Source organism: Gossypium hirsutum, chromosome A06 (assembly GCF_007990345.1).
Source record: "Gossypium hirsutum isolate 1008001.06 chromosome A06, Gossypium_hirsutum_v2.1, whole genome shotgun sequence".
Classification (NCBI taxonomy): domain Eukaryota; kingdom Viridiplantae; phylum Streptophyta; class Magnoliopsida; order Malvales; family Malvaceae; genus Gossypium; species Gossypium hirsutum.
In genome coordinates, this window is record NC_053429.1 from 8,052,096 (window position 1) to 8,071,107 (window position 19,012).

The 19,012-nt window shown below is 32.7% G+C and overlaps 2 protein-coding genes across 12 annotated transcripts; both read right to left on the reverse strand.

Annotated features, from left to right (window-relative positions):
* Positions 1-3,235: 3,235 nt before the first annotated feature.
* LOC121230388 (putative F-box/kelch-repeat protein At4g34170) lies at positions 3,236-8,326 on the reverse strand. 11 transcript variants are annotated; one of them, XR_005928358.1, is made up of 4 exons: positions 6,114-8,326; positions 5,431-5,542; positions 4,505-5,129; positions 3,236-3,425 (listed from the first exon to the last, which is right to left on the reverse strand). XR_005928358.1 is itself a non-coding variant. In XM_041115033.1 (2 exons), exon 1 carries the CDS (start codon positions 8,223-8,225, stop codon positions 7,275-7,277), a length of 951 nt encoding a protein of 316 aa, XP_040970967.1. In that variant the 5' UTR covers positions 8,226-8,326; the 3' UTR covers positions 3,236-3,425; positions 7,269-7,274. The 11 variants fall into 11 exon arrangements, 1 of the variants encoding a protein (XP_040970967.1); XR_005928361.1 differs by having other exon boundaries at positions 7,269-8,321; XR_005928355.1 differs by having other exon boundaries at positions 4,409-5,129; positions 7,269-8,321.
* Positions 8,327-8,924: 598 nt separating this feature from the next.
* LOC121230389 (pentatricopeptide repeat-containing protein At5g11310, mitochondrial) lies at positions 8,925-11,120 on the reverse strand. The gene is made up of 2 exons (XM_041115034.1): positions 10,597-11,120; positions 8,925-10,468 (listed from the first exon to the last, which is right to left on the reverse strand). Exons 1-2 carry the CDS (start codon positions 11,048-11,050, stop codon positions 9,228-9,230), a joined length of 1,695 nt encoding a protein of 564 aa, XP_040970968.1. The 5' UTR covers positions 11,051-11,120; the 3' UTR covers positions 8,925-9,227.
* Between the last annotated feature and the right edge of the window lie 7,892 nt (positions 11,121-19,012).

The following is a 19,012-nucleotide window of genomic DNA, read 5'->3' on the forward strand; positions in this document are numbered from 1 at the left end:
GCTTTGCATGTGCTTTCTGCGATAGTTATATTTGTAGGTGTTTGGCTAGCTCCTAAAATCCAACATTATTTTTTATACGAGTTTCCTTTTGTGATTTTCAATGCACTTTGTCTCTATTCACATGGTTTCCCTCAATTGGTTAGATGCGTTGAAGTTGGACTCCCGGCTTTGATAGCAGTGATATTCCTTTCTCAAAATTTTGACAGCAACTGATGTTTATGATAATAGTGTTTAAAAAACTGAGTTCACCTGTCGTACCAATCGTTCTGGCCTTATTAGTGTTGCATCCTGTCATTCAGGAAAGCTAGTTCAAATCGAGCACCCTTGTCGGCAATCGAATCGGGTCAAATATCTCTTAGAATCAAAGCTGCTAATGGGGTAGTAATTGCTACTTAGAAGAAATTGCCTTCGATCTTGGTTTAGCTGTTAAGAAAATACAGTGTCTGACACAAGTGTTGAAGTTGTTTACAGTGTTTGGCAGGTTGTAGCATTTTGGATTAAGTGTAACATAAAGTCTTTCTAAACTCGGACAGAACTTCAGGAAGCAAAGTAAGGCATTGATTGGTTCTCTTTCCATTGAACAATCAATCCACCAAAGCTATTTTAATTCGCTCAAATAACATTCATGTCGCCCACTTGAGAAGGCCACAATGATTTCTTTTATAGAGACCATAACGATAACGAGAAGGGAAAGGGAGTCTCGGCCTCAAAGTCCCATGTCCAATGCGTTAGAGGACCTTGTCTGATATCAACCATGACATCTTCCAAAAAGAATCAGCAGTTGCCCCAAAAAGCATCGTTGTCTCTAAACTAAAAAGACACTAATTTTGGACATCGGATTGAATAGGGAGCAGCAAAATGATTTGGTAAAGGATGTTATCAGGTAAATGACTAATGAAATCATTCGGGTCCATACTATTATTAATTTTCGGGATATTGACATGTTTGTACGATTTCTCTTGATTATTATGCATGCACTTGCATCTCTTGATATAGGATAAGTTATAAATAGCCTTTGAAGTTCGATTTTGTGAGTATAATTATGGGTTTCGAACTACTGTCGAATCTACACTTGTTGAGATAGTCATATTTATGTTGGTATCACTTCAGGCAAATATGTTTTCCTCCCGCGAGTTTGATTATCTATCACGATACCTTAGATTGGAACAAAATGGTGTTATTGTACGTGAGCAACAGGAAAAAGCTACTTGGAAAACTGCACAATAAGGAACATCCTTGGATTTTTTGCGCCACACCTCTTCAGTGATGGCGTTTTCCAAGTACAATTTATTGAAAATTAGACATTTAGTAAACTTGTAAATTCTTTAACATTGCACCAGAACATTTTGATATGAATAAGCATTCATCTGTTGACGATGGGGTTTTTTATGAGATAGAATGTCCAAAGACACAGAATATCCATTTGAATTATTCGTCTTTTCTACAATCGCATAAAAGTTTTGATACTATGAGTTTACAGCTGGTGTGAACCTTTTGAAATATATGGTCCCAAATATGATCTGATATCAATATTATGTGCTACAGTTTCGTTCTCCTCGCCTTCCTAAGGGACTTTAGTTTACTATTTATGGAGTATCTTGCTGCTCTATTCTTGCATGCTCTATGTGTGATATAGATCCGACTAAAATCTTTTGGGTTGTCAAGCTGATTTACGATCACGATTTTTGGCTTTCTTATGTTCTTGATTTAATATCACGATCTTTGGCTTTTTGACAACTTATGGACTGACGCTCCCAACTGATTATTAAGATTAGTAGAGTTAAGCTCGTAATCTTCGATCTTTTGAGTTAACAGAGTTAATTTCGTAACCTCCGATCTAATTTACAAACAAATTCTATCTTACGGAAAATACAGTTCGCAATATTCTGCAATATAATTCTTGACTCCTGTATCACACTATCAAACAACAAAACTCACTCAATAAAGCTTCAAGTTAAAACATGTATGATTAACACAAATTTGCCGCAAGGCATTTGCCATGGTGGATAACTTGAATACTTCACAGCAAATGACAACCAGCTTATTTGGCCAAATCCTTAAGGGTTGAAAATTTGCACTAGCTTAAAGAGAGTCTAAAGAGAGTCCACCTTGAAAAAAACTGACTTAGAGGAAAAATATTTAAATATTTAGCTGTTTACCCGACCCTAAAATTCATTGACTTGACAATGAATTTCAAGGTGTAGTGTCTTCCTATTGAGGGTTGTGCAGAAGTTGACATCTTTGCTTTATCTTGGTTTAAATAGGAATAAACTTTCAGTACCCTTAGAATTAGGATTTATGTCCAAGCTTTTGTATCTAGACTTGTCTGCAAACCAATTGAGCAAGTCCATCCTTGAAACTTTCAGGTTAAAATAATTGGCTAAATATCTCTATTAGTACTTGTATTTTTTGAAAGTTGGGGATTCAGTCCCAATACTTTAAATTGGGTTGGGCTTATAAATTATACTAGATTGAGTTTATATTGGGTAGGACTTAGGAATGCTGGGTGAGCCGCTGTTGGGGATTAGGTGGGCAGTAGGCTAAGTCTAATGCATATAATATATGATATTAGTTATCAAGTTCGATTAATTTGGTTAAGTACTCACTTTCAAGCCAGATTAACCAATAGCAGAACTTTCAAAAAATTATTAACCAATCTTTGAACGAATTAGATTAGTTAGCTGACCAATTAATTTTAACCGAGATTTAAACACTCCTAAATCTGTTACTCTAATTTGATGATCTTTAAATTATTTTTTTTATAAATGTATTTGTTTCAATATAATATATATTTAAAATGGTATATAAAAAAAAGTATGAATTTGTCAAATCCAAAATTTAAAACTAAGTTCCCAAACGCTACAAAAATTGGATAGTAAAATACTTTCAAATATAACATTCATGATTATTTCTAAATCCATCGATTTGTTAAATGCTTATTTAGTAGAAAATTTAAATTTCTTAAATTATTTAGGACTAATATGCAAAATTGCGTGAAATTTAAAATTTACCACTATACTTCACTCTCATCAATATTTTAAATTTTTAAAATTTTTTATAGGGCCAAAATAACAATTTTTCATTTTAAGAGTCTGGCCCGTTGCCAACCCCTGAATTCGCCCCACGAAAATTTAATTAATTTTCAAATACATTTATTTAATTTAAAAAATAAAAATTCAAGCCACGTAATAGGTGTTATTTGAAGGGCAAGAGAGACGGCCTTAAGAGAACTGAATAAAGTGCAAAATCACAATACTATATAGTTTTAACTTTGTCAATATTTCGGTATCCAAAAAGAAAGCATCCAATTACATCAACAACTTCAAAGTTTTAACCAAAATAATTGACGGCGTCTTCAAAGTCTCTCTTCACCATCAACATGGGTCTTGACTCAACTCCATGCACCAGCACGTTCCAGCTAAGGCCTAAAAGGGAGGGAAAAAAAATCTGAGATGAGGAATATAATTTTATATCATTGCAGCGAAAATTGAAGGCTTAAGGGACAAAAACCAAAAAAGGCCCCCTACAGTTTTCCAAAAAAATCAATTAAACCCCTAGACGTTAGAATTATAATAAATTAAGCCCTTTATTAGAGTTATATTCTTAAGTAATATTTTGTCCACTCTCTTACTGATTTCAACAAGCTAATAGCTCACTTAGTAATAACATTCACTATCTCAAATCAAATTCAGTCTATTGGATAAATCTATTTTCACTTAGTAATATTTATATTTTCTGCACTTTCACCTTGCTTCTTATCATATGCATGTTGCAAAAATTTCTGTTCAGTAAGATGAGGAAACCTTGTAAACCAGTAAAACAAGATGTTGCAAGAAGACAGAAAGGAAGACTAAAAGGAACAAGTGCGGTGATGAAGGTTGTACGTTCCCGGGGCCAGTTAAATTTTCACTTGCCTACAAGTAATGACCTCGCTCTGATATTTTAGGCAGAAACATTGTCATAGTCTACCAACTTCCTAAGTACTTCATCGGGAATTTAAGCCTTTGTTTAGATCAGGATATTTTATTTTCTTTTTGGAACACAAAACTAGAAGCAACTATTGGGGGTAAGGCAAAGCCAGAACTTGAGTTCTAGTTCTCTAAAGGTGCTAGGAGCCTCGTACCCATTTAAAACAACAAATAGAGCACGGCGCATAGTCCTAATAAAACTGAGTCTTGGAAAAAGGAAGACATTTTCACACAATGCAAATACGACGCCTGATTCATCTACTCTGTACCTTAGCATTACTCAAGTTTTATACAGGAAGTTCCAGGCTCACTATCAACTTCTTAGTGACAACAAGAGCAAACAAAATGCAATGACAAGCAGTATTGGCAAATGAAAAATCCGTCAATTTACAAGGATAGGAATAATTAAGATGTGGTAGTGATGTGAAGGGGGCACTAACCTTCATTTAGAGCAAACCAAATGTCATGGCAAGCAGCATTGGCAAATGAATAATTATGATGTAGACATGTAGTAGTGATATGAAGGGGGCTCTAACCTTCATTCAGAACAAAAATATATCACAAATATCTTTGGATCAATATGGAACAGTGATGGCAGATTGATGCTCTGCAGCTGCATGAATCCCTCCCCGCTCGTTGCACCACATATTAAACCTTATGTACTCAAAACTCATATCGATATGGTTGACCCAACCCAAAATACACTCGCCATTGCCCAGACAAAACAGAGTCCCACTCCTTGGTGGATCATAGTAACAAAATTTTTGTTCGAGGCAAACCCATGATTTACGATCATAGTAATAAGCGTAAAGAGAATCATTGACATGGCAGTGCACCAAAATCTGAGATCGGGAAGAATCTAGAACAGGATTACTTGCGATAGCTTCCGGAGGGGGTGACAATGGTTCCCAGATATCCCCACTTATATCGTAAACCTCGCCAAAAGATTCAAAACCCAATTGTTCGAAGACGTAAATCTTTCCTTCTGCAGCAAAAAACCAGGGGAAAAGCCCGAGGGAACAACATAGAAGTAGTTTTTCTCCACCCACGTTCAAGGTCCTTCCAATCTAATTGGAAAACATCGTTTACATCATCATAACCACCAAAAGTAGCATCAGTTCTGCTTATTCCCCCAAGAACGTAAACGTGGTTGCCCAAGCCCTGTTCAAAAAACAGACTTAAATTTTTTGTTCAAACCCCATCCAAATTATATATGTTAAACTCGGGCTCGACCCAATTTTTTTTAAAACTACATATACCAAATCAAACCATGTATTTGACTTGACCTGTTATTATGAAATGCAACTACTATGATTTGGTCTGGTTATAACTCAACAGCTTTGTATTATGCTAGACAATAGCTGGTGGCTTTATAACTATATACTCAATAGAGACTCAAGTACCAAACAATATTAAAAGCGCCAAAAGTACCTAAAATTATTCAAGTAACAAGTTTACCAACCTAGTTACACATCGTAAGACTCAACATACAAAATAGCAACAAAATGACTTTCGAGTTGAGCTAGAGAAAACGGATGCTTGACCATGTATTTACTAAAGCTCCCATCCGAGACCTACGCACAAAAATAAATATAACTGTATGCTGAGTAATATATAGTCAATAGTACTAACATAATTTAAATTCAATTATAAACATAATAAAATTGAATAAACAAATAAGTAAGAAGATTAAATATATTATTAACATGCATGAAATTAATTAATATCAACATGCTGAAATTAAATCTATAACATAGTCTAATTTCTAGCGACTTGTTTTAACAAATCGAATTTCTCGATTTCAATTGAAGTAATTTGCTTCAATTTGATTCTCGATTTCAATTCTAATCTCACCTAAGCTAATCCGAAGTTCTAGTTACTACTCTCTAACCCGTATTTCTCTTACCTGGATTTTCTAAACTCGTATTTTCTTTTCTTCCTCTTAATCACGTGATTTTTTTTATTCTTTTCTTTTTCCTACTTCTAGTCCAAACTTTGAGGTGTGACAATTTCTAAATATATTTAAAGAGAAAACCAACTTCCATTTGGACATAGGCAAATAAGTAAACAAAAAAATTATAAAATTAATGAAGTAGAACATATGAGGTATCGAACTTTAAAATAAATATATGAAAGATAACTTACAAGTTTTAAGATTTGAGCTGGTTAAGAAACGATGATAATTCATTCTGCATATTGAAATTCTCATAACTTTGGATAACAGATTCGAATGGCATATTGACGATGTAGTTCATCAAATATTTCAACTCATCAATATCACCTTCCACTGGTTGGTCAGATGCATTCAATTTGGGTAGAAACTTTACCCCCCCACCGAAATTAGTGATGAATATAGACTTTATCGGATCTTGCGTGTAAATGCTCTTGTTACTTTTAGCCCATATACAAGCCACATCCTTTAAAATCTTACCGAAATCCTAAGTAATAGTTAGGTCATAGGTAGGCCTGCTCACAAGTCGAGCCTAGACAGGATACTAACACCTTTCACATTTGGCTAGGCCCCTGACCCAGCACAAAATATGGGCAATATCATTCAACTAGACCCAACCCTAATTACCAAAAGGGAGCCATGCTTGGCCCAACACAACCTACCCAAATTCTTTTTCTAATTTTATTTAACTGGCAGTCAAGCTTTACTTTGTTTACTTATTGTTCAAGGCTATCATAGTCCTTATCAATATTGGCATTTTTACGTGTGGTATCCATCACCAACAAAAGGACATCATTTTACTAAATCTTCACTTGCCTATAGGTAATGAACTCGCTCTGATATTTTAGGCAGAAGCATTGTCATAGTCTACCAACTTCCTAAACAGGAATTTAAGCCTTTGTTTAGATCAGGATATTTTATTTTCTTGTTGGAACAAAAAATTAGAAGCAACTATTGGGGGTAAGGCAAGACAGAACTTGAGTTCCTAGTTCTCTAAAGGTGCTAGGAGCCTCGTACCCATTTAAAACAACAAATAGAGTAGACATTTTCACACAATGCAAATCTGACGCCTGATTCGTCTACTCCATACCTTAGCATTTCTCAAGTTTTATACAGGAAGTTCCAGGCTCACTATCAACTTCTTAGCGACAACAAGAGCAAACAAAATGCAATGACAAGCAGTATTGGCAAATGATAAATCCGTCAATCTACAAGGATGGGAATAATTAAGGTGTGGTAGTGATGTGAAGGGGGCACTAACCTTCATTTAGAGCAAATCAAATGTAATGGCAAGCAGCATAGGCCAATGAATAATTATGATGTAGTAGTGATATGAAGGGGGATCTAACCTTCATTCAGAACAACCATATATTAGAAATATCTTCGGGATATGGAACAGTGATGGCAGATTGATGCTCTGCAGCTGCATGAATCCCTCCCTGCTCGTTGCACCAAATATTAAATCTTATGTACTCAAAACGCTTATGGATATGGTTGACCCAACCCGAAATAAGCTTGCCATTGCCCAAACGATACAGAGTGCTACCCAGTGGTGGAGCCACTGAAAATTCTGATGACCATTTGACGGGCAAATGTTTCTTATCAAGCAAATTATATGCCTCCAAAGAACGGAACTTACAAGAATAATTATGAATCAAAGTATACAGCACATCGTCCACGATTGTCGCTGAGTCAGACCAGTAACAAAATTTTTGTTCGAGGCAAACCCATGATTTACGATCATAGTAATAAGCGTAAAGAGTATCACTGGCATGGCAGTGCACCAAAATCCGAGATCGGGAAGAATCTAGAACAGGAACACATAGATCGATATCTTCCGGAGGGGGCGACAATGGTTTCCAAATATCCCTACTTATATCGTAAACCTCGCCAAAAGATTCAGAACCCCAATATTCGAAGACGTAAATCTTTCCTTCAGCAGCAAGAACCAGGGGAAAAGCCCGAGGGAACAACATAGAAGTAGTTTTTCTCCACCCACGTTCAAGGTCCTTCAAATCTAATTGGAAAACATCGTTTACTCCATCATAACCACGAAAATTAGCATCATTTTCACGTATTCCCCCAATAACGTTAACGTGGTTGCCACAAGCAACGGCAGTGGAACATGAAGGAGCATCAGGTGGCATCGCCCTAATAAAGACTTTATTGCTTTCCAGATCAATAAAGTGCAAACCGTGCGTTATTTCACCATCGGTACCCGGATATTTCCCGAAGAGGGCCCTGATCAGTTCATCTGGCTCTCGCCCATCAAAGTAACTGAAGGAATCACTAGTATCGCCGCTCATGGTTCACCCTCAGCTTCGCCTTTCCAAATCCAAAATCGCTTTTAGTTTTAGGGTTGGGTTATTTCCTTCCTCTTTTTTTTTTTAATTGACAAAAAAAAATATAGTTAAATAAATTTGTTGACAAGTTATTCAATTATCTGTTTTCAAGAAGTAAAAGGTTGATAATTTTTTTAAAAAAAATAGTAATTTGCTTGTTTTAGTTGTTAATTTCCAAAGTAAATATATTGTCGACTGTTTGTATTTTAAAATTATTTATTAATTATGATTATTTTTAATGAATATAAAATAATATTATTTCGTATCAAATGTTAGAGATTTGTTGAAATTTCATCAACCATTGGATCAATTGAATCAGGAGTTGATAGGTATATTAATTTAAATAAGATAAAAAATCTATTGACATGTTTATATGAACAAGTTGAATCGGATTAAATTGAATTAAACCAAATTTTATAATTCTTTATTATTTACTTAATATGATGGTTTAGAGTTTTAAAAAAAGATGTGGAAAATGTGAAGCTTTAAGAGCATGTTTGGTTCAATGAAATAGGACTGTAATGGATTAGAGTTGACTTTTTAACGGTGAAAATGGAAAGAATTTTTAACAGGATCAATTTACTCTTTACTCTAATGTAAATGGACTAAATTTGCCTAGGAGCAAAATATAATTTAACTTTTAGTACATGAGCCTCCATAGTATTTTTATCGATTGCTCCAGCTTGCACATCAATTTTTGCTATAACTGTGTCGACATCCCAGTCTGTGCAGTACAAAAATGGTCTTTTCATTTTCAATGACACTGCTTGTTTCCCCATGCTCAAAATTAAACAAGCTTTCATAACAGTACATCACATATAACATCTTATATCTTAATTGCAAAACATAATTCTCCATAACTGGTTTCCCATAAGTTCTCCCTGGAAGCTAAGATAACATATGGCATCTAGAAACAACTGCATGCATCGATCGATTATTTCTTGAAGCTTGCTTTGGTCTTAGGCATTAACGGTTCAAACTTGTGTCCTTAGCTCTTTTCTTAATATTCTCGATCAACCGGCCTGCTCTCGATACAGCATTTTCAGATAAAGTTCTATGCTTAACAAGTTCCCTTGGATCTTTACTTGTCTTAAGCATATCAGCCATTGCTTCAGCTTTCCGAATTATTGATTTCCTCCTTGCTCGAGATGAGTCCTTGTCTCCAACATAGGTATTAGGTAATTGTTTGGAAGAACAGATCGAACTCATCATATCACATAATTTCCTTGCCATCTCAGTCATTCCATTTTTCTTTAACTCATCATTTATTCTCTGGAAAGTATTATATTGCGGAGCCATACCGCTTTGTATCATGTCCTCAAATTCAGCAAAAGCATCTTCAAACCTTTGCATTTTGCATAGAAAATGAATCAACAAGGTACTAGTAGCAAAATCCCTGTTGTATCCCCTCAATCTCATTTCTTTGCTAACCTGAATTGCCAAGTCCAACCTCTCCTCCTCACACAACATCTTCAACAAAAGATGGTACGTAAGCTGATCCAGGGTGTGACCGGATCGAATCATCTTCGTATAAAGATTCATAGCTTCCTCGATTTTCCCAAGTTCTGAGAAGTACCTAAAGAAATAATTGTAGGCTGTAGTGGTTGGGATGAAACCTCTGCTAATCATCATTTTAAGTATCTTACTAGCACCTATTACATCTCCAGCCTTGCAATAACCTTTCACTAAAGAATTATACATGGAAATATCAGGGCCGGATTCACACAAAAATACCCTTTCCATCATCCCTAATGCCTCCTTTAACCTACCGGCTTCCCCCAATGCATTGATAATTGGCTTATATACTTGAGAATTCAACTTAAGTCCGACTACCTTCATTTCATCAACCAATTCCATCGCCCTATCAACACAATGCATCATACAATATCCTTCTACAAGAATACCATATGTTACAACACTAGGTGATACACCAGCCTTTATCATATCCAACCAAAATCTCTCTGCATATTCGAGATTTCTCGAATGAAACCATCCATTCAATAATATGTTACAAACCTTGATTGATGGAAACCAACAAAGATCAGATTCCATCTTTCTAGTGAAATATTCAGATGCCAACCTAACATACCCTCCCTTACAAAGGCAATCCAACATTATTTCAAACACTTCAGTTTTCAAATCAGAATGGTAAATCTGATCTAAACTGCAAGCAAATTCATATGTACGGATAGCAGGATGAGGCATACCTGAAAGAATTTGAACTGCATAAACATCAGTAGTTCCAAAAGAACACTAAAATTCAACTGCAAACCAATAAGAATGCTTCAAAAACTTCTAAAGCGGCTTGTGTAAAATATATCAAAAGGGAATTTACCAGCGCGAGCGTAGCGTCTGATCAAGATTACGAAGGTATTAATAGAAACCAAAGTGGAAACCTTTTTTCCATCACCGATCTCATCAAGAACCAAATTCCAAGCCTTCTCAAACTCCCTAGCTTTACCAAGAATATTGATCATCGAATCAAACAACGTCGCAGAGGATTTCAATCCAGGTTTCTTTTCAGCCCGGGGAAATAAATCATGCAACAAATTTTGAGAAGAGATAAGAGAGGTATCTGGGTCTACCCCCGTTTGGTCCAGAGGTGAGTCGAGAGATGAAATGGCTGAGTTTTTGAGGAAATTGGAGACGATGGAAATTTTGGTTCGGGTGGGAACGGGGTGAGGGCTGATGCTGGTAGAGGAAGGAGATGAAGATGGCATGGGCCATGATGGAGCAGAGAAGAAGAGCTTTTGGAGGCGATGCAGGAACAAACGGCGTTGCAGTTTCATTTCCTTTTCTTTTTCTTAAAGAATTTCAGAGGTTTTAGGTGGGTTTTAACGGCCATTATGTTGTTGGGTGAAAGCCCAAAGAAATGAATCCGCTACTAAAATCTCAATACAAACCTTTATAAAGAATAGTTTAGTTAGACAATTTTTTTAACAATATAATATATAGAACTACTTATAACTCTTTTCTAATCTATAAATAAAAGCATAATACGTTTCAGCTCACTCGAATTCACGTCTCCTGCATTGACAACAATGCTCATACCAATCAAGCTAAGATTCAATCGACATAATTAGTACAAATTTAAACTTGAAATTAGAAAGATAAGTTTAAACTTTTTTTATAAAAATAAGACATCTTCAAAATAAGCGAAAATTTTTCGTTCACTTTGCTGAAAACAAGTTACAGAAGTGACTAAATATTACCATTTAAATTAATCTATTACTAACCTATATACTAAAATATGTGTAAAAAAATAGCAATCTTATCAAACATAGCATAAGTGATTTAAGCTCAACTAATTTCACAATCATACACTCTCTTCCTCAACAGTTTCACTGTAACACCCCTTACTCGTATCCATTGCCGGAATAGGGTACGAGGCATTACCGGAGTTTACTGAACATTTTTTAGATAATTCTAAGTCATTTATTATTCATATTTTAGAAATAATCATAACGTCTCTCTATTGGGCCTTCGAAGCCCCAAACATACATTAGAAACCAACCGGAATTAAATCGGGATTATAAAAAAAATTTCGCAAAATCTTAAATTTTATTTTCATCTAAGTACTTACTATTTCAATGCTTCTTATAATTAAACATGTTACCGTTCAATCAATAGTTTGGTACTTGTCTAAGCGTCAAACAACATCATTGTTAGTATACTTGCACACATTTCATCTAAATTCAACACTGATATACTTATTTTCTCCACATATCGCACTTGAGTTTAATAATAGTCTCAACTTACATAATTTCCTTGTATCAACATATCAAAGATAATCATATATGTACATGTCATGAAACATATCATGCTCTTACCGTTTCTTCATAAGCATATATCATTCATTTCATTATATCAATATTTCATGCTCCATCATTTCCATATATTTTATGTATATTTATTCCGGTAGTAGTTTATATCAAACTTGACATAAATTATATTCCATGTACTTATACTTATTTCGTTTATTTATCTTCATAATTATTTCAAACAACTATTTTGTACATATATTTCCATATGACCAGTTCTTGTAAACATTTCACACAACCATTTCATATAACCATTCGTCATCTGATAAGTATTTCCTGAATATCAATTGTTTAATAGATGTCATAGCGTCTCCCATCCACGGTCTTATTTATCTTTGACATGATGCCATAGTGTCTTTCAACTATGGTCTTACTCATTCATTTTCTGTCATGTTGCCATGGTATCTTTCAATCATGGTCTTATTCTTTTCATGTCACGTTGCCATGGTATCTTTCAACCATGGTCTTATTCATTTCATATCAGGTTGCCATGGTATCTTTCAACCATGGTCTTACACATTTCATATCAGGTTGCCATGGTATCTTTCAACCATGGTCTTATTCTTTTCATGTCACGTTGCCATGGTATCTTTCAACCATGGTCTTATTCATTTCATATCACGTTGCCATGGTATCTTTCAACCATGGTCTTACACATTTCATATCACGTTGCCATGGTATCTTTCAACCATGGTCTTACACATTTCATACCAGAGAGCACACTCCCGCGAACCTCATCCTTATAGTGGGATTACAAACTCATAGAGTATTGTCGGGATTACCAGTCCAGGCTAAATCCCTTGCAATGACAATTACTCTAATGAGCTTGGATCTGAATTACCAGTCCAGGCTAAATTTAGACCCTAATTCGGATTACTCGTCCGGGCTAAATCCATTTTACACGTATTCTTCGGGAGGGCTGTATCAGAATAGGATCACCCGTCCGGGCTAGATCCTTTTTACCGTCAATTCCTTTTCAGAGATCCATCGAATTTTCCTTTCATTCAACTGGACTTTATTTTCAATTTATATCGAGTATTAGTAATATTTCATCAATTATCATGAATTGAACATTCAAATCATATTTTCATCACATAACCACATATTTCAAGTATTTAAAATACAATTCAAGTTACACAAACTTACCTCATTACTTGTTTGTGTTTATAATTTCATTAATCCGATATCTTTTATTTTCCACGATCAAGTCTCATTTTTGAGTCGTCCGGATCTTTATAAATAAATTTGATCATCATTTTCATTCATTTCATATTCTAATGCATTTAATTAATGCTCTAGGAAAAATTACCATTTTGCCCCTAAACTTTTAATTAATGACGATTTCATCCTTAGGGTCAGGAAAATAAAATTCTTGCAATTTAATCCTTATTTCTAGATATTATTCTCATACATATTGATAACAATCCATGAATTCTATAAAATATCAGAATTTTTCATAATTTCAACACTTTTCAATTTAATCCCTAAAACATGTTTTCCCTCGATCTTGAACTAAATTAATAATTTCATTCAATTTTGTAATTTAAATAATAAAATAATCTATTTCATGCAATTTGGTCATTTCTGAAATTTTTACAAAATTACCCATAAAGTTTTACTTTTATTCAATTTAGTCCCTGAGCCTAAAACATGCAAATTAACCATGCTAGATGAATATTCATACATATTTTCCTCCTCCTCCTCTCCATTCCACATCCTTAGTGTATATAACACACTTGTAAGTAACATTATCTATAATTTTTATTATTTACTTTTATGAATATTCAAGCTGTCCATCTATGTCATACTCACTAAATTATTTATAACTCGAGCTACGGAACTCAAAATTAAGATCCGTTAATTTTCCCTGAAACTAGACTCATATATATTTTTACCATAAAATTTTCATAATTTTTAGTTTAGCCATTAGGTAAATTTTATTCTTTAAATTCACCCCTATTCTGTTGTCTGACAGTTCCAACCCTTCTTCACTAAAAATTAATTATCTCACAGTACAAAACTCGGATAATATTACCGTTGATTTCTCCTGAAAATAGACTCATTATGAATTCTAAAAATATAACTTTAAGCCTCTAATTATTTTTATTCAATTTTTGGTGATTTTTCAAAGTCAGAACAGGGGAACCCAAATTCATTCTGACCTTGTCTCACAAAATTCATTATATCTCATAATTTACAATTCAATTGCTTACACCGTTTCTTCTATAAGAAACTAGACTCAATAATATTTAATTCCATATTTTATTAATCCTATAATTCAATTTCTACAATTTTTTGTGATTTTTCAAACTTAGACTACTGCTGCTGTCCAAAATAGTCTTAGTGCAAAATGTTGATTTTCTACTTTTAATTTCAATTTAATCCTAACTAAATTCACTTACTTTTCTATCTTAATTCATATTTTATTTCTACTCAATTTTTAACTAAACTCATACTTAACTATTAAATTTCCAGCATATTTTCCTAATTTCGAAATTTCATCAATTTAGTCCCTACAACATAAAACTTATGAATTAATTTACAATTCAATCCTTATTTCATTTCTAACTTTAATTCCTATCAATCTAACCCCTAATTCATCTTTTTATTCAACATGAACAATATTTAAAAATCTAATAACTTTCAAAATATTCACTTAATTTCATCAAAACCTTGTCCCAAAACTTCCAAAACATCAAAATTAAGTAAAAAGGGCTAAATTGACTTACCTATTTAACTTTCAAGCCTTGAAATCCCAATTTTTCCCTTTTTCCTTCTTTCTTTTTTTCCTTCCTTCTTTCTTTCCCCTGCTCTCTGTTTCGTTTCATCCTTTCTTTCTTTTTCTATTCTTTTTCTTTTTATTTCTTTTACTTTATATATATATATATATATTATAATAACTTAATAATAGCTATAATAAAATATCTATTTAATATCCAATATCTATTTTACATTTGTATCACATATATTATTACATTTGTCTTTCTTTAATCTATTTATTATATAAATATCTTTTACTTAATAATAATATATAATTTAATAATATACTTATATAATAAGTAAATATACATGTATTTTACAAATGTATATATATTAGTATCACACATGTCACTATACATATCATACATTTGTCAACTTTTTATTTATTTATCATATAATAGTAATTTAATAATAATAAATACATTAATATTTACTTAAATAATAAGCAAATAAATATATGTATTACAAATGTGTGTATTATATTTATTATACTTGTATTTTATTTTTGCCATACACTTGGCACTCTTTTTGGTTTATTTACTTATTTAGTCCTTTTAATTTTCTTTATTCTATAATTAAACTTTCACACTTCATTCAATTTAATCATTTTATCTAATTTTCCTTTATTTAAGCTAATTTGCTTCATTAAACTTTAATTAATCACTCTCTTAACTTCGTAAATATTTTTAATAAATATTTACAAATCTATTTTTTTTTAGAAACGGAGACCCAAAAATGCACTTTTTTGATAACTGTAAAAATTTGGGTCATTACATTCACGGTTTAAAACTGTTCTAAAAACACTTCCAAAATAAAAGGATTGAAGTATTTTTGCACTAATGGAATGTCCAACATATATATAGTGTTCCAATAACTCTAAATGAAAATATGTAAGTACTTTAAAAGTTATAATTTATGGTTATTAATAAAGAGTTATGACTTTTTAATAATGAGTTATGTTCCTTAAATATGAAAGTTAAATCACTTCTTTTTTAACAAAGAATTAATTACTTGAATAGTTATGTTTATATAACAAACGTGATTATTCAGAAGAAACACTTATTGAAAAATTATGTTTTTCTGAATAGACATGAGAATTCTTATAAATTTGTGTGAGATTTTATTTGGATGATTGATAAGTGCTAAAAATAACATTATTCTTAATGCGTTTTTGGTGATCATCTGATGTTAATTATGAATTTTATACTTCTAATCCTTTAACTTCATGTTTTAATGCCTAGTAGAGCACTTGGGAGCAAAATGAGCAAAAAACAAGCAAAAATTAGAGCGCCAGAGCGAGCTGAAGGAGCCACACGGGCTGCACCTTTTCACACGGCTGTGTGAACCATATGGTCGTGTCGATTTCAACGGGTTGTGCATCGAACAACAGAAAATCATGATTTTTAGGTTTTTCAAGCATTCTAAGACGTATATATATGACAAAAATAAGAAGATAGGAGGGTCCCGTTAAAGAATACTCAAGAAAACAACTTGAAAAACACCATTGAAGCCGACTTTGAAGCAAATTTCTGTTAAGATTGAAGATTCCCAATTGATTTCTTAGGAAGTTATTATTAGTTTCTTTTATTCTTTCAGTTATACTATATCTTTGATTTTTCTCTTTTTGAGTATAAACAGATTTTCTAAGTACCTAGGGGAGATAAACTTTACGATGAATTATGTCGTTTGATTTCTATTTTACACAATAAATACTTAGTTTCTTGTTCTAAATTATGTGTGCTTAATTCTTGGTTTGATTTTTGTAGAGTATTAATTCATGTTCGATGTGCTTAAATAAATGGTTGAATAGACCTTGTTTAAGATTAGATTTGCATAATTGAGTGGAGTTGCATGCAATCTTAGAAATAGAACGACATAAATCTACCAGATTAGTCTCAAATATAATAGGGGAATCTATAGCACGAGTTAATGCGATAATAGGGATTTTAATTAAAAAAAATTTAATTAATCAACCTAGAGTCAGTTAAAAAGAGATATTAACATAATTTAGGGATTCATACGGATCAAGGTGTTAAATAAAGAAATTGCGTAATTTAGATTGATAGTGACAGATGGAATCTATGCGGATCCTTAACTAAGTATTATTTTGTTTCTTGGTTGTTATTCGATTATTTTCATGTTTTGTTCTTTGCCACGTTTGTTAGTTAATTAAATTAGTTAATTTTAGTTTTAATTGATCATTTGAATTATTCGATACTTGCAGTCCTCGTGTGAACAATATCTTTGATCACCGTAACTATACTATTAATTGATAAGTACACTTACCTTAGTAAAACTTTGTTGGACAAAACACGTTGACAAACAAATATATAAATATAAATAAAAAAAATATTTATATAAAATAAAATAAAATAAAATAAATATTTGTATTTAAATTATTAGATACGAAAAACCAAAAAGATTATGAAAACCAGAAATCAAATAAAAGAATCGAGTTTTACTATATGTTGAGGCTTGTTTTACACAGTTTTTTTAAGACAGATTCGGCCACTTCTATGGTACTTGGAGAAACGTCGGTCAACTATCTCTCAGGATACAACAATAAGATGATCGAAGCAGTAGCACCTCTATAGTGATCAACGAACAAACATTGCCTTCCTCTATCACGGAAACGTTTGAAAAATATGAGAAAAAGAAGAATTTTCGATAGCAAAATAAGTTTGATGTGTGTCCCCAAAAACTTCTGTAGAATTCTTTAGGCTTTTATAGGCATTCAATATGATGGAATTTTAAAAATTTCCATGAATAAAGATTAAAATCTGCATTAAAAGAGCCTTTATATCAATTTGAATCAAATCAAATCAAGATATATGTCCTTTTAAAACATATTTTGTATAATATTTGTTGAGAGAAAAAAAATTATGAGGCTTAAAATATCTACAAGCTGTTCTTGGGCCCAACCGGTCCGAACATTTTACATTGTCTACATTGTGCAAGTCCGGCCCAACCCCGATGGGTTTGGATCTACACCACCCCTGCACGCGAGACAAAATTTCAAGCTTAATCATTCAATCATTCTTTAAGTGGGTTCTCATATATATACATATCTTACACTTGATATTTAATCAATGTGGGATCTAAGCTTTTCTTTTCCTCAACAAATATTCACAAGTGGCTTACTTTAAGCATCAATTTCTCATTTATCACTCAACCATTTTGAGCATATGATATGTCATTGTAAAGGTCTCGTGGAGTAAAATATAAAACCATAATTTTATGATTCAACTCTTCACCTTTACCAATCGAGAATATGCCTCAAAGTTTTCCAAATATTACACATTTTCTAACAAAATTTTTTTGTTAGTTTTGTGACCATAATGATATACTAAAAAGTTCTAAAATAAGTTCTTTTTATTTTTCCTCCGTCTTTTATAATTCTTATATTGTTCTATAAAGAATAGAATTTGATTTCCCTGTTATGCTCTGCTCAAATGCTTTGTAGATTATTTTTGCTAGTGCAAAACACAAATAATTATCGAGTTTTATTGTATCCTTGAGGTTCATTTGCTTGAAACTCATTTGCACACTAAGTATAAGTGAGGTGAATAGAACCTTAAAGATAGTGGCTTGATACATGTCTTGGAGTATTGCCCTATTGATTGGTTTTTCTATTTGAGTAAATGTTCATGTTTTGTTTGTGTATTTGGGATTTTTCTCACCAATAATTCAAAAGTTCCGCACCAACATGTATTAGATAAATGCTTTATATTATATTAGTTTAGTCCCCATATGTAGCTTCAACATTTTCCATCTATAACATTGTGGACTCTCAGGTTTTCGTACTTTCTATTTTTAGATAGTTATAACGGTATTTTATTGCTTTAAATTAATTACAATAACAAATGGTGTAAGAATCGGATAAAATCGGATCAATCCAAAAAGAATCAAACAAAACCCACACATGACATACAGGCGCGATGGGATTATGATCTATACATCGGAATTAGAAATGGCAAGACTCAAACCTGAGTACTCAAAAACCCAGGATAACCAACAAACCAAGGATTCATTGACTATAACATTTTAAACTTTAATTCCACAAGAAATGAGTACTTTTTTTGAATCAAATTTATTATGGTAGAACATTAATATAAATAAATAATGTTTTGTAACAAATACACTAACATAAATAATTTATACAAGAACATT